Source organism: Camarhynchus parvulus, chromosome 1, assembly GCF_901933205.1.
Source record: "Camarhynchus parvulus chromosome 1, STF_HiC, whole genome shotgun sequence".
NCBI lineage: Eukaryota > Metazoa > Chordata > Aves > Passeriformes > Thraupidae > Camarhynchus > Camarhynchus parvulus.
The window spans coordinates 88,261,357-88,284,823 of record NC_044571.1 but is presented as its reverse complement, the minus strand read 5'-3'; the positions used below and the strand labels follow the sequence as shown (position 1 = coordinate 88,284,823).

The following is a 23,467-nucleotide window of genomic DNA, read 5'->3' as shown; positions in this document are numbered from 1 at the left end:
CAGCCCCGGCCGGCCGCCACCCCCCGCAGCCCTCGGCCGCCCCGGGCCTGTCCTGCCAAAAACCGCCCCTCCGGGCTCTCTCTTCCCCGCTTTGCTCGGCTTTTGTGCCGGCGCCGGGGGCCCAGCGGTGCGGGGCGCGGCCGCGGCCGGGGCCGGGGCGGTTGCTCGCCCCGCGCCCGCGTCTCCTCCTCCCCCGTCCCACGCTGCCCACGGGTGGGTTGGGGGGTGCGGGGCGTGTGGGGTGTTTCGCGGGGAGGGGCGGCGGCGAGAGCGGAGCGGAGGGGCGGGGGAGGGGGCTCGTTCTGGGCCCTTCGGAAATGGGAGGTGGCTAAGGCGGGCAGCGGTGGGAGCGATGGGAGGGCGGCGGGGCGCAGGCGGAGGCGCCTGAGCGCGGCGGGAGAGGGGGCGACACAGCCGCGGGGCGGGGGGGCCCCGCTCCCCGCCGCACCCCCCCTCCCGGAGCCGCTGTCTCTGCCACCGACCGGTTATTCCGGAGCCGCGAGAGGAAACGAGGGAGCGCGGAAAAGGAGGAGGGAGGAAAAGGGGAAAAAAAAAAAAAAAGAAAAGAAGGGGGGGCAGCGTTTAAATCCCTGCCCCCCGCTCCTCGCCGCCTCCATTCCTCCCTTCATTCGACCTCCCCTCAGGAGCCGCCGGTGAGTCCCTCGCCCGCTCCCAGCCGCTCCCGCCCCGCTTGTCATTGTCGCCCACTCGCTGCATTCTTTAGCGGCTGGATTTTAGCCCTCCGGTCCGTCTGTCGGGATGGGGAGCGAGGCGGCGCGGGGGGGGGAAACACCAAACTTGGGGGGGGGGCAGGAGGGGCGAGAGTGCCATTAACCCCCGCGGCGCTGGGGAAGGGTCCCCGGCGGTCCCTGCCCCGGCGTGGATGCGGCCAGGGACCGGCAAGGAGCCGGGACAGCGCCGCGGGGCGCGGGGGCTCGGCGGGGCGGGGGTCCCGGCCGCGGCTGGGGGCGCTCCGGCATCGCCGGGGGCGCTGCCCGCCCGGGGCTCGCCGCCCGCCCGGGCTGGGCTGCGCTGGACGGCGGCGCGGCGCCTTCCCTCCGGAACGGGGGGCGGGGGTCGCGCGGGGCTCCGCGGGGGTCCCGGGGCGGGGACACCCCCCGCCGCGCGCTCGGAGTGACGTCAGCGCCCGCAGAGCCCCCCCTTCCCTGCGGCGGGAAGTTCGGCGGGGGCAGGGGCCCGGGGGGCGCGGGCGGGCGGGAGTTGGGAGTTTGCGGCCCGGCGCCGGAGGGGACCGGCTCCCGCCCCGCCTGCCTTCGGTGGGGGGCTCGTATTGTCCCCGCTTGCCCAGGTGCGGCCGGGGAGCGGGCAGGAGGAATAACGTTTCCATCGGGGGACCGAGAAGAGCGTCGGCTCCCCCCGCTGTGGCTGCAGCGGGCACGGGTGGGATTCGCCCCTTGCCGCTGCCCACTCCTCTGGCACGCCAGGGTGCCGCCTGGGACCGGGGCGCTGGCCAGAGCCCGTACGACTGGGTGGCATCGGGGTGGCGGCTGCGCTCCGCTTGAACCGGCCCAGATCCCTCGGTGTGTCCGGCTGGTTGTCCGTTTGTTATTCAGGATTCCTGGAGAAGTGGCATTCCCACGTCGCCCTTTTGGCTATGCCATGGAGCCGGTGGCTGTTCTGTCTTGCTGGCCTGTGGCCGGCTTGGCTGCTGTTGCCCAGCGAATTGGCGGCTGTATTTTGCCGAGTGGCCGCTGTGCTGTTGAAGTGGCAGCCATTTGGTCACCGTGGCATTACTTTGCACATCGCCTTTGCTCGCCGTGGAGTTGTGCCCTGATAGCTATTGTACATTACCGAAGTTGCTTTCCAGATGGGCAGTGTCTTTCCTTGCGTTTGCCTCAGTGCCGTGGCTGCCTTGAGTTCTGCAGCCGATTCCTCATTTGCCAGGATGGCTACGGTACGAATTTGTAGGGCTTTTGTCTGCAGGGTCTGTTTTTTGCTGGGCTGTGCCTTGAGAAGTAGCGTGTCCTTACCGAGCTCGGCACCCAAATCTGTTGTCATCATTTCTGGTTGTACTGGGTGGATTGGAGCTGCTATGCTTTCCAGCCTTAAAAAAGTGAGGAGAAAGTAGTGGGCCATTATCCTTAGGTGTGCAGCAGGAGAGTGAAGAAGAAGTTGGAAAGCCGTTCATTTTGTGTCCACCTGAGTGCTGGAGCGTGGTTACACACCCTTCAGGTGTGAGCTGCCTAAAGCTGCAGAGTTCAGCCTTGACCTCCCACTAGAGAATCGCACAGCTGTCTGACTTGAAAGCTGGAGTCTTTTCTTCTAAGCCCGAGGGTGTTGTGAATCACTGCTGTGCTGCACACACATTCCCAAGGGGCTGGAGCTCCACGGTCATTACCCATGGATGGGACACTTGTAAATGTGAATGATTGAATTGTTCATTTGGAATTATTCTCGTTCTCTCTTGTCCTGTTTCTTGGCCAAGTTGTTAATGTTATTTTACGTCTGTCATTAGTGATGGCACAACCAATCATTTGTGTTTTTCCCCAACTTCTTACGAATGACCTGATCTTTGAAACCAGACTTTCCCAGTTATGATTCATGATGGAGCTTTTCAAGCATGGCCAAAGAGTGAACTTGTAGTACCGTGGTTCTTGCTGGAAATTATAAAAAATCTCCAAACATTTGAAAATTAAATGTGCAGTGAATCTTAATGAACAAGATGAACAGGTTTAACCTGCTGCAGTGACCTGCCTTTACCTCTCTTCATATGCATTTGCCTCCTCCCCTGGGTTTTGTACCCCTTGGATACCTCTGAAAGGTTCCTGCATTCTCACCTTTAGGTTTGCCTGAACAAGGAATTATGATGACATTTCTTGTGGGTGTACTTGTATTCCAAAATGACAATGGTCCTGCAAGGAACTGTGATTCTATGGCATGGTGAGATTGCCGTACTAAAAGCAGCCTGATCTGTATTGTTCTTCAAGAGGAGGAGGAGGAGGAGCATCTAGTCCAGTCAGACTAGGTGATCTTTGTAGGTCCCTTCCAATTGAAATGTTCCATCCTAATTTTATTTTGTGGGTGAAATACATCAGGCAGGTTTTTCTCCTTCCAAAGTTCAGCCCCTGTCCCTCCTTGTACACCTTCCCAGTTTGTCTTGGAGCTCTCTCATGTTCATCTGTGTTTTTCTTGGGGATGGAGGTGGAGTTGAGAATGTGGAATACAGAGCTGTGTAGGAAAGGTTTATTTATTTACCAGGTCTGGGGTGTAATACATTCGCAAATGCAATCTCTGGAATTGGTCTGTGCACATGTTTAGCTATGCCCAGACCTCCTTAAATACCTACCTGAATGTTAGTCCATCTTATATTATTCCTCCTTGTGTAATGCCTTTTCTTCTGAGAACCTGGTTTTCTCTTCTGTCAGACTTTATCTTCACCAGTTCATTTCTTTCTCCCCATCTCTTCTGGACAAATAAACTATTTTCTTGCCTTCATTGGATTTTCTGGTCTCATTCTTCCTCCATTAGGAGATGCTTTGGAAGTATGACATATATATTTCTTGTGTTTATCACTTTATCTCTTCCATCTGTACTTCTTGAAGACCATGTCTAGTGAAGTACAAAATAGCAGTGCTTTACAAACTTCTTAAAGGAGAAGGTAACACAAGTTCTGACTGTTCAAAAGCTGAAAAATCTGCTTTTAACCAAGTGAGCACACCTAGGGTAGGTACTCTCTGCAGAGCTAATTCCTGAGGTCCCTGCTGGAGTCTGGTCACAGCGGATGGTTTAACATGGACATGAGATGCTCCCTCTCAGTGCCTTCCCTGACCTCCTGAGGCTCAGCAGTGACCAGGCATGTGTTGCCAGGCTGGCCAGGTGCATGTCCCACTGCTCTTTGTCCCGTTGAGATGAGCACTGAGAATCTTTCTGTCCTTCCAGTCACATGTTGGGCAGTGGTGGGCCCACGGCCCATGTTGCCAGTGAGGTGTGTATGGAGAATGGTGAAACAGAAGGGGACGTTTCCAGTTCAAGTGGCTTCCTACCAGTCTGGTTTGGGCTTCATATGTTTGGGGATAAGGATTTGGCCATGTTTTAAGTTCAACAGAAGTCAACTTTGTGAGGAAGCGACCCCTTCAGAAGCAGTGCCTGGCTTCCAGCTCTGATAATCCTCCTGCAGAAGTTTCTGTCTGTTTTCTGTGTGTGTTGTGGCAGCAAACACTGATTTGTTGTTGTCTCCTCCTGTAAAAATATCAATGTTTGATTGATCGTTGTGGCAGTATTTTCACCTACAAACCAAAGGCTAACTGCAATATCTTCTCCAGGCAATTTCAGCCAATGATGATCTGTCTGGGCTTTGCTGAAGAAGGGGAGCTGGTCGCTCTCAATCTTACTTCATGTCTCTTGCCCTGGTGACATTCTTCATCACAGAGAGTTTAGCTGGAAAATTTTAGTCTTGTACTTCCCTGCTGTACAATGCACTTGGTGATAGCCTGTTTCTTCCGCAAGGTCCCTCTGCACTATAGATCACTTAAGTGAAGGTTGCATTTGAGCAACCTTCTTCTGTTTGGATAGCGAATTGGATTTACTATATGTGTGTGTATATATATTTATGTGTGTGTGTGTATCACAATATATATGGTAGTTTGTATAATATAATATATCTTGTATAAAATATAATGTTATATAGTTATTAAATTTTATATTGATATATATAGCAGAGTGTATTGGATATAAAGTGTTTCTATAGCACAGTATTTTGGATATACTGCTGTTTTTTTTCTTTCAGGCAGTGCAACAGATGAGGTGATTTACCTCAGAATTATTCAGGGTTTGCCAGACACATAAAGAGGGCCCACCCTCCATGAAGAATGATTTATCCAGTCATGGTTATCCATCAGGCTTTCCTCATACATTGCTAGACCATTGCTTTCAAAGTCCATTTTCACCAGAGCTAGCTAGACCCCATCACCTTTTGGCCAAATTCTATGACTACTAATGAGTTTAGTATTGAAAAACCCATTCTCATCAACTGGATGGTCTGTGCAGAAAATATTAAGAGCATTTATTTTTCAATAAAATAAAAGAAAACCCTTAAAAATTTCAGTGATATGCTACATTCCTATGCAAGTTTTTCAAGTGATTGATTTCTCCTGCTTTTCAAATTTTGCACCATTCCTCTGTTCGATTTGTCTGGGTTTATCCATTGGATATGGGGGTCTTTGTTGTGTAGGTTAAAGAGCTGTCAGAAATCTTCCTTTGTAGTGCTCATAGGCCATTTTCAAGTCTCTGTTTAACATTTTTTCTGGTAAGCTGTATTTATTCAGCTTAAGGTTATAAGGGGGAGGAGTTAATCACATTTCTCAATTTGTCAGCATCGTTTTTGGAGTACAGAGGTAAAAATGGTGTGCACTACTCCCATAATTGCCTTACCTATCCTGGGTATAGTCAGGTGAAAATCACCCCTCTTTTCCTGCTCCTGAAGAATAGTCCTTTCTCTGTGCACTGGTGGATTTCAGTCATTCCAGAAAAGCCTTCTTAGAAGTCTTTTCAGACTTCTGGGGTGAGAGATGAGGGATGAGTGCAGGACCATCCCACTTGGCTAGTCCTTGGCCAGTAGACCAAGGAGAAGCTGAGGGATCCCAAGCCTAGGAGGGATTCAAAGTTTACCAGTGACTCATATCTGCTGTACTGTTGTTCCTCTGCCCATTTCCCTGGCCATAGTTCACTTCTTTCCTTCTGGATGTGTCTGTCCATCTTCATCCTGTTCACATGCTTGCCCTTGGCACACGTGGCTCTCATGTTGTCTTTGCTGTCAGTCATGAATCCCTGCAAACGGAGAATCTGAAGGATGTCCTTTGGGTCAGTGGCTGCAAAGTCATGGAATCATTTAGGTTGGAAGAGACCTCCAGGATCATCGAGTCCAACCATTAATCTAATAATGTAATTTTCTAATTTTATCGAATCTAATCTAATCTAATCCCAATCCAATCCAATCCTGTGCCATTTTCCTCTGATGCTCCTACAGCTTCCAGCTGTTTTCAGTGGAGCACCTGCCATATCCAGATATGGTTTCTAGCTATCCAGAAAGTGTCAGTGAATGTCTCTTGAATGAAACTTTCCAGTCTCCCATCAAATACATAGAACCTTCTAGCACCCATGGTGTCCTTTAATTGGGAATTCTGCAGCTACCTGTTTCAAGAACTACTCTTTCTTTTTAGTTGATTTTGAACATGTTTCTTTGTAGTGTTGTTTGAGGTCATCAAATTTGTACTGGAAAAGACATTAAAAATGTCTTTTCCTAACCTCTAATTTTTATATATGGCCTTATGGTCCCTAGTCACATCCTCACTTCAATAACCTTCTCTGTGGACAGAGATGTCTAACCCACTCAGTCGTGCCTCTTCATTGCCCCTTCTGGTTCTTATGGAAGAAGCAGAATTGCACACACATTTCAAGATGTGGGAAAGCCATAGGTTTGTGTGGTGACATAACGATGTTCTCCTTAGGAAATTCTAGCATGCAGTTTACTTTCTCGATGGCTGCTGGGTGCCGAGGTTTTTAATGGATTTTCATGGATCTGCCTCTTATATCCAAAGGGTATCACTTGTGAGTTGCACTGGTCAGCTCAGAGTCTGGATGTCCCTTCCAGCTCTAGCATCCTCCTTTGAATCTCTGGGCAACCATCCTGTGATGTCTCTGATTAATTTGCTTCGCATTCTTAGCAAAGGGACATCTGTGTATCAAAAGAGGGCTGTGAGGTATTACAGTAACCCTTGGCCCCTAACAGCTCCACAGGTAAGGTGTGCTCAGGTGTTGCAAATATAGAAGATGCTGCACTTCATAAAATAGTGAGTGTGGGAAATGTGATGTGTCCTTCCTCTGGAGCATGCATCTGTAGGCTCCATCCCACTTGCAGAAGGCAGAGCCCAGTGTGGATTTTTTTTCCCTGATCCACCACTGGGCTCTGCCAGCCTGTATCTCTGAGAGATCTGGAAGCCCTCCTCTGGGGACACAGAATGATTCTTCTGGGATTTTTAAGTAAATCTGTTACATACTTAACAGTCATTTTACTGTGCCCTCAGGAATTGTTTTATGATTAACATAACCTTCTTTAGTACATCTAACCTTCATTTAGTGAATCAAACTTTATTTTCAGTTGCTTTTGCAAAAATTAATATCTTCTTCTATGCTGTAAATTAAGCTATTGTTAAATGCATGAATATTTTTATTATTTATTACCTTGCTTTAGCTCTGTTATTTCACTCTGTTAATCATAATTTTTTTTTTAACAGATACATTTTTATTTGAATGGAGCTTCCAGAATTAGTTTTTCTACTCAAAATAACATTCCTGCTCCTCATGGTTGTGCAAAATTAAGAAAACAAAACATTAATATAGGCTTAATAAAATGTAAACTAGCTTTATCTCCTAAGACTGCCAGTGCTCTGCACAGTTATTTTTAGTGTTCTTATTTGGCACCCTTTCCTGAAGCGTGAGCATTTTAATTTTTATTTATTATTTTACTGCAGAGAAGGAGCACACAGGTAGCCTGACAAGTGAATTTGTCAACAAGTACATATAAGAAGGATGGAAGCGGTTGCCTCAAGATGACTTTTTTTTTGCATGGGAGGTGTTATTTTAGAATGTTTTTTGGATATTTTATACAATGATGGACTGATATGGATTGAAAGGGGCCTTAAACATCATCCAGTTCCATCCCCCCTGCCATGGGCAAGGACACCTTCCACTAGACCAGGTTGTTCCTGGTCCCTTGCAACTTGGCCTTGAACATTTCCAGGGTTGGGACATCCACAGCTTCTCTGGGAAACCGGTTCCTGTGTCTCACCACCCTCATAGAAAAGAGTTTCTTCCTTATATTCAATTTAAACCTGCCCTCTTTCAGTTTAAAACCATTGCCCCTTGTTCTGTCACTGCAGGCCCTGGTAAAAATTGTCTCTCTGCCTTTCTTATAAGCCACTTTGACATGCTTAGAATTTCAGAATCACAGAATCATTAAGGTTAGAAAAGACTTCCATGATCATCAAGTCCAACCATTGTCCAAACATCACCTTGTCAACTAAGCCATAGCACTGAGTGCCATGTCCGTTCGTTTCTTGAGCACTTCCCGGGATGGTCATTCCACTATTGCCCTGGGCAGCCCATTCCAAGGCTTCACCACCCTTTCAGTGAAGAAATCCTGATGTCCAACCTGAACCTCCCCTGCCACATCTTGAGGCCATTTCCTCTCGTCCCATTACTTGTTGCCTGGGAGAAGAGGCCGATCCTCACCTGGCTACACTCTCCTTTCAGGGAATTGTCCCAGGTCCCTGTCCTTCCTGTGCTGGGGACCCCAGAGCTGGATGTAGCACTCCAGCTGGGGTCTTGCCAGAGCAGAGCAAAGGAGCAGAATTCCCTCCCTCACTCTGCTGCCAGTGCTGGTTTTGATGCAGCTCAGGACACGTTTGGCCTTCTGGGTTGCAAGTGCACATTGTTAGGTCATGCACAATTTTTTTGTCCACCTGTATCGCACGATTTTTGCCACAGTGCTGCTCTCAGCCTCTTCATTCCCCAGCCTGTACTGATCCTGGTGATTGCCTTGACCCATGTGCAGGACCTGCACTTCACCTTGTTGAATTTCATGAATGTCACATGGTTCCACTCCTCAATCCTGCCAAGGTCCCTCTGGATGGCATCTCTTCCCTTTAGCCTGTCAACCACTTGACTTGGTGTCATCTGCCAGCTTGCAGAGAGTGCACTCAATCCCACCATCTGTGTCATTGATGAAGATATTAAATAGTATTGGTCCAAGATCCTTGGGGGACACCACTGGTTCAAGGTTTCCAGTTTGACATTGAACTGTTGACTGTAACTCTTTGGATGGAGCCATTCATCCAGTTATCAAATATGATGGAGACTGGCTTGGCAACTATGTCAGTCACCTCCCTCAAGACCCTGGGATGCATCTCATTGGGTCCCATGGACTTGTTCAGTTTCCTCAGGTGGTCTCAAACCTGACTTCTTAGGGTGGGATTGTGAATCAGCTCTTACGTAGATAGATGTAAATCGAGAGAGTCCATTCAGTTTGTGTATTAAAAGTGTGTGTGATTCACCCTCTGGCACAGAGTGGAGTTTCTGAAAGCATACATTTACATTTATTGTTAATATTTATTTTAACACATCACATAGTGACCCATTCTGTGCCATTATATTTTGAAGACAGAGGAATGCAGTGAAATTCCAGTACACTATCAATATGAAATCAAGGTCTTAATGGAAAATAACAAAAATTGACAGCTGTCACTATTTTCATACGGGATTTATATTTTGACCTCTTGAACAGTAGTCAGACTTTGCACTTGTGTTGTAGGTGTCTCTGCCTGAGTTTGCCACATAACACTGTGCTGCCAAACCTCGCTGGCAGGGCAGGTCTCAGCCCTTCCTGCCTGTGTCTGATGGCTGCTGGTGGTTGGATGTGCCTGTCCCAGCCCTTGTGGAGGGCTCTGCAGAGTTCTGGGAGGCATGTGCTCTTATCCTGGGGTCTCTGGGTGCAGTGACCTGCATGAGAGTGACCTGCAGGAGTCCTGTTCCTTGATTAATTCACTTCCCAGCCTGAGTTCACAGCCCCTGCATACACCCAGTGTTGTAGTTACTGTGTAGGAGACAGAAAAATGCCTTTGTTTGAAAACTACCTTTCATTTGTATACCTTCGTGTATTTATTCTTAACAAGATTTACTGAATATAGAAGATTTGCCAGTCATGGCAATATTCACACCCAGGATAATATTAGCCACAAATGTTTGCCATCTTGGTATTCAACCATTTTGGCTTCCTAATCCCTTTGCTTGCAGAGTCATTTTCCCTTTTACAGTAATGTCACACTCCAGGTATGTATCAAAAGATGATGACGTGCAGCCTCAACCCTGGCGTGTTTTCTCATTGCTGTCCGACAATGAACATGGTGCCCTTCCCCTTCCTTCCCTCTCTTTCTCCATCATGCCCTATAGTGAAATGCCAGGGTTCAAGCATGAAATCAGGTAATTAGCCATTGGGAAATGCTGTACTTCATGTTGTGTGATTGTAGTATCTGGGACAAAATGTTTTCAAGATCGTACACAATTGTTAAAACTGAATACATTTCTGGAAAATTTCCCTTCATTTTACAAAATGAGGCAGATTGAGAGAGGAGTTACAAATATTTGGGACCATCATTCATTGGGCAGTCATGTTATACATACTGCTCTTCTTCTTAGTGATCTTTACCCATCAAGAGGGATCTATCAGTTAACATTCCAGCTTATTTTCAGGACACTTTTCAGCATCTGCAATGTGTTAAAAAGCAGCTGTGTTCATTTTGCCACCCTGGTTCCTGCCTCCAGTGCTAGTCCATCTCTTTGTAGAAGTGGGAAGAGAAAAAACAGGACGGGAACAGAGAGCTATTGAATTGCAGAGAAGCAGACTCAGTTTAATTCTCACATCTGACTTCTGAATCCCTGCCTTTGCATACCAAATACCTTGGATTTCATGTAGGATTTTGGACATGATTCCTACATTTCAGAAAATGACTTAAAGAGTAGTCACTGTGTACTTTAAACAGTTCCCAAATGAAGAAGACAAGAGGTTTGCACTTCGGAACATCTGTACTTAGGTTAAAGCAGGCATTCCACTGACTTCTTACTCCAAACTTCCGTGGACTAGCATCTACTTGCACAGACTAGCATCTAGTGGAAGCTGGCTTTGTCTGAGTAAATAAACCAAAAAGAGGATAATGTTAGCCCTTTTTCTTAAATGACACTGATGCTGGGAGCCTTCATCTCTCCCTTCTGCTGGCACTGGCCTCAGAGATGGCTAGCTGGACCTTAGCTGGTGTTTGATCTTCTCAAGCAGGCTGGAGCCCTGGACTTAGGCTGCCCATCCTGGGGCTTGCTCTGCCACTGAGCACCTGCTGAAGTGTCAAAACCCTGCAAGGCTCTGGCAGCATCTCCCTGTTTTCCTGGTCTCAGTGGAAACGGGCTCCTGGCCGCTGGACACATGCTGGGTGTAGCCCTGCCTGCAGCCCCTGCAGTGCTTTGGTTTGTCATTTACACTTCTGCCCAAACCCTCAAACACCACCCCAGAAACTTGGTTCCCATTTCCTCTGCTTCTGTTGCAGTCTAGGAAAGTTTATTTCCTCAAAGCCACAGTCTGATGTGTAAATGTTCTCCTGAGCCAAGGACAAACATTCAGCCTGCTTTCTAAGAGGTAAAACCTGAGTGCTTCATATTTGAGATGGACTTATTTCCAGTTTGGTTACCTGGGAGAATTGCTCCACATGACAGCCTGGGAAGGAGAGAGAACCTGTCTTGAGAACCATACTTGCAGGTGTCCTTCAACAAAAGAAAAGCTGAACCTCATAAGCCTCTGGCTGGTGGTGCAGGCCGGTCCAGGCTTTGGGAAGGAGAATTACTTGGAGCTGAGGAGGAGCAGGATCCATTTTGAATGCCACGTGGGGGATGCCTGATGAGTGTGTGTTGCTCACAGGAGACTTCACCAGGGCTTACAGGAGAATATGGAGCAGTTTGGGCAATAAGCCAAGCCAAGCTGGGCTGTATGAAACGCAAACAGAAAATTGCAATTCGCAATGCCTCATAACTCAGTTGAACCTGTGAAGGGCTTCACAGGGCCAGGGAAAGGTTAACCCTTCCACAGCAGGCCTGTCACGTCTCACCTCCTAACCAAAACCATGGAGCCCTAAGAACCCTTCAGAGACATTTGCAGGGATCTTCAGTGATGGGAATGGTTAGGTGTAACTTACTAATTGTAAAGGCTCACATTGCAGGCTTTTATTTCATAGATGTTAAAATTAGAAGGTGGATTTGTGATCGTCTCATCTGGCCGTAACAGTTTCTATATTGCTATACTAATAATGTGTGCATCAATTCCCTTACATATTTTAGTAAAGTCTTCACTGTCTAAGTGACAGAAACTTCTGCCTCAGTCAGTGGTTGATTATGTGTCTTGAAATACCACTGTTTGTTTCTGGCTTTGTTTCTTACTGCATATTCAGTGGTTGGATAAGTACAGAGTGGGTATCCCTTTGAAAAAGGGAAGTTTCGTGTGGTTGGCTGCATGTTATTTCCCTGCTTGCTGACTTCTCTGGGAAGAGGATGGTAATTGTCATTCCGGGGTTGCTGGAAAGCTGAAGCGAGACCTGTGTGCTGCGTTATCACTCTGGTTTCTTTGGTGTGGGAGGCGTGGGTGGTATCCCTGTGGAATGCAGGGAGCAGTGACATTGGTAGCCTGCTGTTGCTGCTGCTGTCCCTTCAGAGCTGAGCTAATGCTTGCAGGTTGCCACCATGGCATGAGTCAAAGTTGAGTTAAATTAGGATCACCTTAGGTATGACAGTCTTTTGTTTCACATAAGACATGTTGATTCTGGATGCTTATCTGGAATAGCATCAGTGTAACTGGCTGAATTAACAACGAAAGGCCAAAGCGTGACAGAAATATGAGCCTGTAAAACAAGTCAGCGGGTGGGGATTGGGAGTGGGCTCTGCCTCCATTAGGTCAGTTACAAACCACCATCAGCTATTTTCCTATTAAAGAAGAGGTCTCAGTTAATGAATTGATGTGTGTGGGAATTAATGCTGGATGAGTCCCCCTGGGGCTCTTGTGATGAAGGTCAAATAAAATATTAATGGAATTAAAACAAACAATCCCCTGATTTTCCTAAGTACCTTCCGGATGGGTTTCTGTAAGCGTTGGTCAGGGAAGATGTGGAGCCCCAGGAGAGACAGGCCAGTGTCATTACTCCTGTTTCATGGTCAGGCAAATGAAGACAGTGGAAAGCAGTGACCCTGGGGCCACACAGTCCAGCAACAGGGCTACACAGGACATCTGAGAGTTCTCCTGTTGGGTGCTTTTGCTCTGATCCCTGTTTTCAGCTCCCTTCTCAGAGAAATGGAAGTCACCCAGATTGCTCCTGCACTGCTTGGCTGACTTTTCCAGGTGTGGGATGGTCTTCAGAGGCCCCAAATCCATAGGCTTCTTATTCACAAAATTCCTCTGTGCTTTCAGATGAGAGAATAAAACCCAGTAATTGTGGCTTTTTTCTGCTGGTGCCTCTTCCATGGGACACATTCCCTTGTTCTTTCAGATTGTCCATTCCAGAGGCTGAGTATAGCAACTCAGATGACAGGCTTGGGAAGGATAAAGTCTTTTTGGTTATGTGTGTGCAGTGCAGAGCAGTGCAAAAGGTCTTTATCTTGCTGGATTCAAGCAGGCTAACTTCAGGAGCAGTATCCCTGAATAATTTCCTCCAGTTCCCAGGCTAACACAAACATGGTACTTTCATAGTCCGGAGTAGGAACTGTGTGATACAACAGGGTGTTAAATATCTACAGTAAAATGCTTTGGACATGGCACAAAGCTGTAAATTGTTCCAGAGGGATCTCAGAATTCTTCCTGCTGCTGCAAAGTGTAGAGATACACTCTGCATCGCTGGGTGTGACTCGGTGTGGTACACAGAAGCATCCAGTGTTGAGGAGGAGGAGACCCTGGCAGGCACGCCAGGCTAAACAGAGCTGGTGATGGTGTCGAGTAAAAACAGAGCTAAATGTGTTTTCTCGCACCTATTTGTGTACCTTGGGCATGGAACAGCCCAAGCAAGACTTGTCACATTTCCTGCATAACGTGGTACTGCGTGAGTGCATGTGGATGTGCTCTGGAGAGGGCAGGGCTGTACAGTGCCTGCAGCAAAGGCCACTTTGCTGAATGACAGATGGCACAGGGCTAGCAAACGGCAGCACATGGCCAGGTAAGGGTGGTGTAACTTTCTGCACTGACAACAAGTGCAAAGATGAACTAATGAAGTTAAAAAAATTGTAACTGGAAACATTTGAAAACACTTCCCTGTTATTTTTTCCCAAGGAAAGGAAAATACTAAAATTATTCCAAAAGACAGATAATATCCTGATAACTGTCCCTTCTTGCATCCTCCAAAGCAGCGTTATTGGGCCCCAAATCATAGAATTAGATAATCACAGAATGTCTTGGATTAAGAGGAGACTTAAAGATCATCTACTTCCAGCACCCCTGCTGTGCACAGGGACATCTTCCACAAGACCGGGTTATTCAAAACCCCATCCAGCCTGGCCTTGAACACTGCCAGGGTTGGGGGATCCCTGAGGCAACCTGTTCCAGTACCTCATCACCCTCAGAGTAAAAGAGTTTCTTCCTAATATCTAATTTAAATCTGCCCTCTTTGAGTTTGAAGCCATTAAAAATGAATACCTTGCCGCGTGCACATATCACTCCTAGAAATTGGAAATCGGATATGGCAGTGGGCAAATCTTTTCCCACACTGATGGGAGAGTTAATTGCATTCTTGGTGAACAGACTCGAGTCTCTAAATATGGAAACAATAATAATTTTGTCATATTTCTATAGCAAACCATGGAAGGGTGTTGTATAGTTCCTCCTCCCTCATCTGCTTGTCTGCCTTTCAGGATTCAGCAGGATCTCATTGCCTGGCTGGTGTAATCCCCCCTTCCAGAAGAGCTGCCCATCTCCATCTCCTCGGAAACAGCCGAAGGGGGTTGTGGAGTCATAAAAATTTATGTTTTCATCAAACCGAGCCAAGGAGAATGGGGGTCCCACACCCAAAAGAATGAAGACACGACAGAACAAGGACTCAGTACGTGGGGTGGGACAGGGGGGAGGGACATGAGAGCCAGGCTGGAGGTGTGGGTTGGAACTGAGGTTCCCTAGTGGGCATGAGTTTGGCACAGTGGAGTGCAAGGGGTTCAGGGGTTTTGGGAGGCTGGGCACAGAGCAGGGGCAGGGGGAGAAGCAAAGCAGGACTGACACAGTGATCCCTCTCTTAGATGTCAATGCGGAGTGGACGGAAGAAAGAGACTCCGGGGCCCCGAGAGGAGCTCAGGTCACGGGGTCGAGCTTCCCCTGGTGGTGTCAGCACCTCCAGCAGTGATGGCAAGGCTGAGAAATCCCGACAAGCAACAAAGGTAATACCAGCTGGAACACAAGTTTGGGGTGGCCAAGGACTGCCCAGATTGGGTGGGATCCATTTGAGGATCCAGGGACACAGACCAGAAGGGATCCACTATGTAGCCTGTGCTGGGTTAGCTTTCTGAAATGGGCAGAATCCCTCTTTGTTCTTGTCCTCACCATCTTGCACTTTCCCAAGAACTGGTGTCCAGTCTCACCAGACCCTTTTAGTGCGCATTTTTGCCATATGCTGGGTCCATGTTGGTCTGCTGGTGTCATTGACACACGTGCCATGGTGGCTGTGTCTCACCTGCTGCAGTCTGTGAAGACCTGTCGGGTTGGAAGATTTCCCCATGACCCTCCATCTCCGTGTTCTTGTCTCCTTGCAGAAAGGCCGGTTGGAGGAATCCTGCACCCCCAAGAGCAGCAAGCAGGGCCGAACAGAAGAGATCTCAGAGAGTGAAGGGGAGGACACCAACGCTCCCAAAAAAACCAAAACTGAGGTGAGCACTCCCTGCTGTGATTGCTGGCATGTGCCCAGTCCAGGGCAAAGGAGTCTGCAGTTCCCTGTCTGTGCTGCTCGAGGTTCTGGCTGCTTGGGAGCCCTGACACCTTGGGTTTTTCAGTGCAGCTCTTCCAACCTAAATGGCATCTACAAAAATGCCACCAGGAGTGATGACTGAGCAGATGGAGGCACTCTGTCTCATTTGCCTTGTGTTCAGGGGGCTGCTATGCTGTCGGGGATGTGGCCTGCCTTTTCCAGCTTAGTGCTAAGAGCCTGTCTGCGTGTGCAGCCACAGGTTGGGCTGGAGTCAGTCCCTTCTGATCCCCAGCACAGTGTGACATGGAGGTGCTTAAGTCATGGTGAGTTCCAGGTGACAGTCATCCAACACCTGCTCATGCACACACAGAGCCATGGCAGGGCTTTTCCAAACACCAACAGCACCAGTCTGGATTGGTGGTTGGGTGGTTGGAAGAGTCAGCTCTCGTGCTTCTCCATTCCCTGTTATCCTGTTCAGAGAACTGGCCTTAAAGGCCTGCAAACATGGGGATGCTTGCTCATCTTAAGAGGTTCTTATAATTCAACCACCTTGGTTCCACTTCTGTCATTTCTCCACATGGACAGTGTGTTCAGCTCAGCAGTGGTATTTTTTCAGCTTAGCCTCCCTTGCTTAGAGTGGCACTTGTTAGTTACCCTCACCCATGATGACTGCTGATCACCAGTGCACATTGTCTGAGGCAGCAGGTGGTGGGGAGGAGCAGGGGTTGGGAAGCACAGGGGGAACTCCTGAAAATAAGGAATGGAACAGTGAGAGGGGTCTAGGTGGGAGCTGGTCTTCTTGAGCAGGGAGAGCTCTGCAGGGGCAGGAAGACCAATTCTGGGTCTGGGGCCTGTGCTGGGACCACTGTTGTGTGTGCTGCTCCATGCCACAGGTGATACCATGTCCTGGCCAACAGCCCATCCTCTGTGTTGTATCTGTTCCCTCTCAGCCTTGTGTGTAGCAGTTCCTGCCCTCCCTCACTGCCTCTTTACACAAGGTACCCACTGTTACCTCCTTCTTGAAGGCAGAATGCTCATGAAGGACCTGAGAGCACTGGAAAGGAGGCAGGAGGACTGGTGTTATGTGTACCTTGCCAGACAATGTCTCCTTTCCTCTGTGCTGGAGCTGGCAGAGAAAGGTGGGAAAACAAGTTCTCTGGGAACTTGAAGTGTGTCATGTGTAGTCTGGGAAGCCTCATAATGCCCCTTTCCTCCTCCTTCCTACTTCAGGAATTGCCCTGTCCTCCATCCCCATCCGATGTTGACAGCCTTGACGGCCACAGCTTCAATGATGAGATGAGCAGCGACCCACGGGACATTGACCAGGATAACAGGAGCACCTCGCCCAGTGTCTACAGCCCTGGGAGCGTGGAGAACGACTCCGACTCCTCTTCTGTGCTGTCCCAGGGGCCGTCTCACTCCTACCACCACCCCCCGCTCTTCCCCGAGAGCCCGCCAGGAGCTCCCGCTCCCGACAGCCTGGCCCGCCCCCCAGAGCCCAGCTTTGGGCTCCCGGGCGAGGTGCACCCCCAGGGACCCCCCGCAGGAAGTTACCATTCCCAGCTGGAGGGCCAGGCCTCACGCATTTTCCAGGCTCAAGCTCCACAAACTCCTGCCTCCTCCTCCTCGTCTTCCTCCTCCTCTGCTGTTGCTGTCCCTTCTGCTCCGCCTTCCTCCTCCTCATCCTCTTCCTCTTCCTCCTCCTCTTCCTCCCACACTTCCCTTTATCCTGCTGCCAATGTGGTCCAGGTTGGGGCCAAAATTGCCAGTGGAGTGGGGGGGCTCCCAGCACCAGGGGCTCGCGAGCAGACCCTCAGCGCCAAGCACAATCCACCCCCTACCACCCCAATCTCACTGGCGTCGGTGGGAGGAGGGCTCCCCCCTCAAAAGACGCCCCCAGCCAACCCCCCGGCCGCTCCCCCGGCCTCGGCCCCTTCCTTCCCCCACGTCTCCTCCAACCTGCCTCCCCCGCCGGCCCTGCGCCCCCTCAACAACGCGGTGGCCGCCTCCAGCTCCCCAGGGATGGTGGGGCAGGCCCTGAGCGGCCACCTGCCCTCGCCCCACAGCATGGGGCAGGACAAGGCACCGGCCCTGGCCCCCTCCCGCTACCCCTACGCGCCGCCGCCGCTGCCGCCCGCCAGCTCCTCTGCCCAGTACCCGCAGCCCTCGGCGGGCCAGCCCCTGCCCAGCTACAGCGCCTCCTACGGGCACTCCTTCCCGCCGCCCAGCGGCCTCTCCGTCTCCAGCCAGCCCCCCAAGTACACCCAGCCCTCCCTGCCCTCGCAGCCCGTCTGGAGCCAGGGGCCGCCCCCTTACAGCCGCCCCCTGGGCAATGCCGGCTCCCACCCCGCCGCCCCTTTCCCAGGCCAGTCCCCCCATCACCAGCAGCCTCCCCAGCAGCACCACCACGGTCACGGGAGCAGCGGGGGCGTCTCCCCAGCAGCCACAGCGCCTCCCCAGCCCCCCGGGGGCTACCCCCACGGCCTGGAGTCCAGCAGCCATCACCCTTCCCATCCCACCTACGGGCTGCGCCTCTACCCTCCCCACAACCAGGCCACCTACAGCCAGGCTCCCTCCGCCACCGCGGCCGCTGCCCCCTCTTCCTCCTCCTCGTCCTCATCCTCTTCCTCGTCCTCCTCTGCTGCCTCTTCCCAGGGAAGCTACCCCAGCATGTGCACGCACCCACCGGGGCAGAGTCCTGCCACCTACACCTTCCCCCCGCCGCCACCCCCGTCCCCTGCTCATGGGGCTGGCCCTCCAGTCACCTCTGCTGCCACCACCCTCTCCACTGTCATCGCCACCATGGCCTCCCCCTCTGCAGCCCCCTACAAGACGGTCTCGCCCCCAGTACCCCCCTCAGCTGTGGCCCCCTATGGGAAGCGGGCGGCCTCCCCTGTGCCCACCTTCCAGCCCCCGGCCCCCTACAAGCCGGGCTCGCCCCCCACTTCCTCGGCCGCCGCTTTCCGTGCAGCCACCCCTCCTGGCTACCGGGTGGCCTCTTCCCCTGTGGCAGGGGGCTACAAAGCCCCCTCACCCGCCCCCTCTGCCCCACCACCCTTGCCAGGGAGCATGGCTGCCCCGGCCCCGCCGCCACCCCCGCTCCCCCTCAGCGCTGCTCAGATCAAGCAGGAGCCGTCGGAGGAGTACGAGCCCCCGGAGAGCCCCGTGCCCCCTGCTCGCAGCCCCTCACCGCCCCCCAAGGTGGTGGATGTGCCGAGCCATGCCAGCCAGTCAGCCAGGTGAGGGGAGACTGGTTTCTCCAAAGGATGGGGAGGGCTGTGTGGGGCAGGGAAGAGGAAATTACTCCAAGCCTGAGGTGCAGCTGTGCCTTTTTGCCTTTTCCATGATGCCCTTCGCATTCCCACAGTAGCTGTTCCTGTCCCCGTCCCTGCTCACCAGCCCTGACAGGCTTCCCCTCTCATCCCCAGATTCAACAAACACCTGGACCGTGGCTTCAACTCCTGCTCCCGCACAGACCTGTACTTTGTGCCCCTTGACGGCTCCAAGCTGGCCAAGAAAAGAGCAGATTTGGTGGAGAAAGTGCGTCGAGAGGCTGAGCAGAAGGCCCGTGAAGAAAAGGAGCGTGAACGGGAACGGGAGCGGGAGAAGGAGCGGGAGCGGGAGAAGGAGCGGGAGCTGGAGAGGAGTGTGGTAGGTCTGGGAGCCCCACTGCCACAGCGCAGCCGGGGCGGATGCTCAAGGGCCCCCTTGGCCACTCCCCGCTGGGACCCTGAAGCCGGTCTCTCTGGTCTTTTGCAGAAGATGGCCCAGGAGGGCCGTCCGGTCGAGTGCTCGTCCCTGGGGCCGGTTCCCCACCGCCCCTCCTTCGAGCAGGGCAGTGCTGTAGCGACTGTTCCCCCATATCTGGGCCCCGACACCCCAGCTCTGCGCACCCTTAGCGAGTATGCCCGGCCCCACGTCATGTCCCCCAGCAACCGCAACCACCCTTTCTACGTGCCCCTGGGCGCCGTGGACCCAGGCCTGCTGGGCTACAACGTGCCAGCCATCTACAGCAGCGATCCGGCCACACGGGAGCGGGAGCTGCGCGAGAGGGAGGCCCGCGAACGAGACCTCAGGGACCGGGACCTGCGCGAACGCCTCAAGCCTGGCTTTGAAGTCAAACCGGCCGAGTTGGAGCAGCTCCACGCCGTGCCCGCCGCTGCCATGGATCCATTCCCACGCCACGGCGGGCTGAGTCTGCAGACGGCCCCCGGCCTTCATCCCGCTTTTCCCTTCCACCCAGGGCTGGGCCACTTGGAGCGGGAGAGGCTGGCGCTGGCAGCCGGCCCCACCCTTCGTCCCGACATGTCCTACGCCGAGCGCTTGGCGGCCGAACGCCAGCACGCCGAGCGGGTGGCCGCTCTCAGCAATGACCCTCTGGCCCGGCTGCAGATGCTCAATGTGACACCTCATCATCATCAGCATTCCCACATCCACTCCCACCTCCATCTCCACCAGCAGGATGCCATACACGCAGGTAAGGGCACATGGTGCTGGTGACCTGCACAAAGCCCTGATTTCTGTCCTACTGTGCCTTCCTTGCACTCCCTCCCTCTGGCCCTGGGGAACCCTAAAAGCTGACAAGGTTAAACTTTGAGGCCATAGATCTTCAGCCAGAAGAGCCCAACATCATGGTCATTCTTCCTTTCCCCCACTCCCATCCCAGCAAAGGCACTGACACTGCTGATCAGTGGCCAGCAAAATTGTTTGCAGTGTCCTTTTTGTTATGGATCTGTGGGGCCACAGTACAAGTGCTGGAGTCCCACTGACTGCCTGGGTGGTGCTGCTGTGAACTGCATTCCTTAGACTGGAATCTGCAGAGGGTGTGGGAGCCCTAGAACAGTTTTGGCAGTGTCCTTAGGACTAATGAAATGCTGGTTCTCAGTGGCTGCAGATAGTGGGGTGGGATATGATAGGAGGTGGGCTAATCATAAGGAACTGGAGGCTGCTGTTCTTCAGAATTGAATGGTGGTCCCTTCCATTTCCACATCCTGCAGGAAAGCAAAGTAAAATGTTTAGGGATGAAAATCTCAGGGAAGCAAAGCCCAAGCTCCAGTGCAATAGGAAAAAAGTGTTGTGCCTGCTTGGGTGCTATGAGCAGTCAGTGGGGTCTGGTGTCAGTCACAGATGTGGCTCTGAGCAGCTGGTCAGAGATGGCACAAGTTACAAGTGAGTGTCCATTTCCCCTACCATCCATGGCTGGGTACCTTAGTCTGGCTGGGAGTCCAAACTACTAGAAAGAGAATCTGTCCTGAATAAGACCTGGAAAAGAAAGCACCCAGTACAAGTATGCACGTGAATGGTGGTTGGGGGTGAAAGATTGGCATGATATGGGGTGCAGATCTGATTGCAGAGCAGGTCCTTGCAGAGCCCTGCTGAACTTCTAAAGAACAGTATTTCTTCCTGAGGAGTGTAGGGACAAAGCTCTGCCAGACTGGTTCACATGCAGTTCGATGCAGGCAAAAAGAGTAACACTCAGAAGGAGATGGCACTATGTTGTTTAGCTGTGAAATCATCCCATCCCTAACACACTCTGATCCTCTCTTCCATATCTGTTTTGTGAGGCCTTGTGCCTGTCTCTGTGTTACTTGCTACAAAGCCTGGGACAATTATCTTGTGGTGTCTTTTCTTCCCAGCCTCAGCCTCTGTTCACCCTCTAATCGACCCCCTTGCCTCGGGATCGCACCTCACCCGGATACCATACCCGGCTGGAACCATCCCCAACCCTCTTCTGCCTCACCCTCTACATGAGAATGAAGTGCTGCGCCACCAGCTCTTTGGTAAGGAACGTCACAGGGACTGCTGTTCTCCTCCAGAGAGCATCAGCAGAGTTCCGCGGGGCAGGGGCATCCTGGGGCGTCACAGGGCCAGGCTAAGGTCTGTTAAACAGGTCAGGACAGGCCGATGAGCAGGCATGTGGGAATGGGGGTGCAGCAGGGTATTGACTGAGCTGTGGGGCCTTGGATGGAGCATTAACTGGGCTCTTCTCTGTGTTACCTCTGGCTGCAGCCGCGCCCTACAGGGACCTGCCGGGCTCGCTGTCGGCGCCCATGTCGGCGGCGCACCAGCTGCAGGCCATGCACGCGCAGTCGGCCGAGCTGCAGCGCCTGGCTCTGGAGCAGCAGCAGTGGCTCCACGCCCACCACCCCCTGCACGGCGTGCCGCTCCCCACGCAGGAGGACTACTACAGGTGCGTGGAGCTGCTCTCTCCTCACAGGAACACCTCCAGCCCTGGCATGGGGCTAGCACAGGCAGTGGGAGCAGGGAAGCATTGCCCCTGGAGCAGGTGGCTGTGGCCAAGCCCACACCGGGAACAGGGACGCTTTGCCACGGGGCACAGATGTGGCTGGCCACCAGGAAGGTCTGCTTTGGCAAGTGTTTATTCAATCCCTTGGGAGATCTCAGCTCCTCCTCTCTGAGGGGGGAGATAACTTTTACGTGTTTTCACACATGTTAATGCAGTTATGACTAACCGATACCCCTGCCAAAATACAAAACATTTATAAGGGTTTGATGGTTTTGCCAAGATAAGGAATTCGCAAGTGCATGGGGAGGCACACTCAGAAAGAGAGGGGTGGAATGTTGTACTTTTTCAACAGTGTCTCCTACTTCAAGGATCTAGAAAACCTCCCAAGCCAGCAGTGTTGTGTGGGTCCAGATGAACAAAGGCAGGGAATGATATAAATTGCCTTTTTTTCCTTTCACTATCACCTTGTTCCTCTTTTTTCTCCTAGCCACCTGAAGAAGGAAAGTGACAAACCCCTTTAAATGGACTTCCACTGTCAGTGTGACATCATCATGTCTTTCAAGAGGAGCAATCAATCAACCAAATCCTGGGGGAGGGGAAGCTGCAAAGTGACACATCCTGATCCCACCATGTAGTAGAGTACAAGAGAAGATGACAAAAAGTATGGGATGGCATCCTGGGAAAAGTGGAGGAGAGCAAATGGGGAGGGACTGACATGCCACTAATGGACCTGAAGCGATTGGTACGTGATTTCAGCTGAGCTCTGAAGAGAAGAGAATCAGCACTGCACAGAGCTCAAAAAGACAAAGACTGATGTGAATTCAGGGTGGCAGGAGCTCCATCCTTTGTTTTGGGGGAACAGTTGCATTAAATAAAAAGCGCAGAGCATTGCAGGACTTCATGTACAGGGTACTCCTGCCTTTTCTGCTTCTGCAGGAGGAGATGCAGCCAAGAAATAACTGCAAACACAAAAGAGCCTTTTTTCAAGATGCCTCCTCAACACCCCAACCCCCCTTTTAAGTGTAAGATACTGCTTAGCGATACAGAAAAGCAACGTGGAACTTTTTCAGATTAGCCAGAGCAGCTTCCCATTCTCCCAACATTCCTTCAGATGCAAACAAAGTGTTCCAGGTCCCTTGCTGAGCGGCCTCTCCTGTCTTCGGAGGCTCTGGTCCCAGCCATCAGGGTGCAAAGCACCGCAGGACTGTTTGCAGGACGGGGCTGTGCTGTCCCCAGCTGATGGGAAGGGGCACGGCCATGAGGTGCTAAGCACCAGCATATTGTTTTGGAGACTGCCATCAGCACCGTGACCCCTCTGAGCCCCGTGGGGAAAGCAGGCGTGGCCGAGTGGTGACACTGCGTCCTGGGACTGTCTGTAAGATGGTGGCTGCCCCTTTCCCCTCACCCCTCCTAATTGATGTACTTTAACTCATGCACATCCTATTAGACGTGGCAGTTTTATGTAGCAACTTGTGACTCCCTTGCCCCCGCGTGCGTGTTCTGATTTCACAGTTGTATCTCTCGATTGGTCCCCCATATATATATATATATTTACTTAACCATTAAAGGAAAAAACAACCAACAACCCAGCTATGGAAAAGAAAAAAAACAACCACCCAAACGATGTTCCCCACGCACTCCCGAGCCCTGACACACATTCTAATAATTTATATATATAAATATATATATGAAGCTCTTAAAAAAGGAAAAAAAAAAGACAAAAAAACCCTTTCAG

General features: G+C 51.5%; 1 protein-coding gene across 1 annotated transcript; it reads left to right on the top strand.

Moving 5' to 3' along the window:
- Positions 1–143: 143 nt before the first annotated feature.
- On the top strand, positions 144–23,467 carry ATN1 (atrophin 1). The gene is made up of 10 exons (XM_030946100.1): positions 144–653; positions 14,446–14,633; positions 14,824–14,961; positions 15,334–15,447; positions 16,716–18,724; positions 18,914–19,136; positions 19,245–19,962; positions 21,122–21,265; positions 21,495–21,675; positions 22,220–23,467. Exons 2-10 carry the CDS (start codon positions 14,556–14,558, stop codon positions 22,251–22,253), a joined length of 3,639 nt encoding a protein of 1,212 aa, XP_030801960.1. The 5' UTR covers positions 144–653; positions 14,446–14,555; the 3' UTR covers positions 22,254–23,467.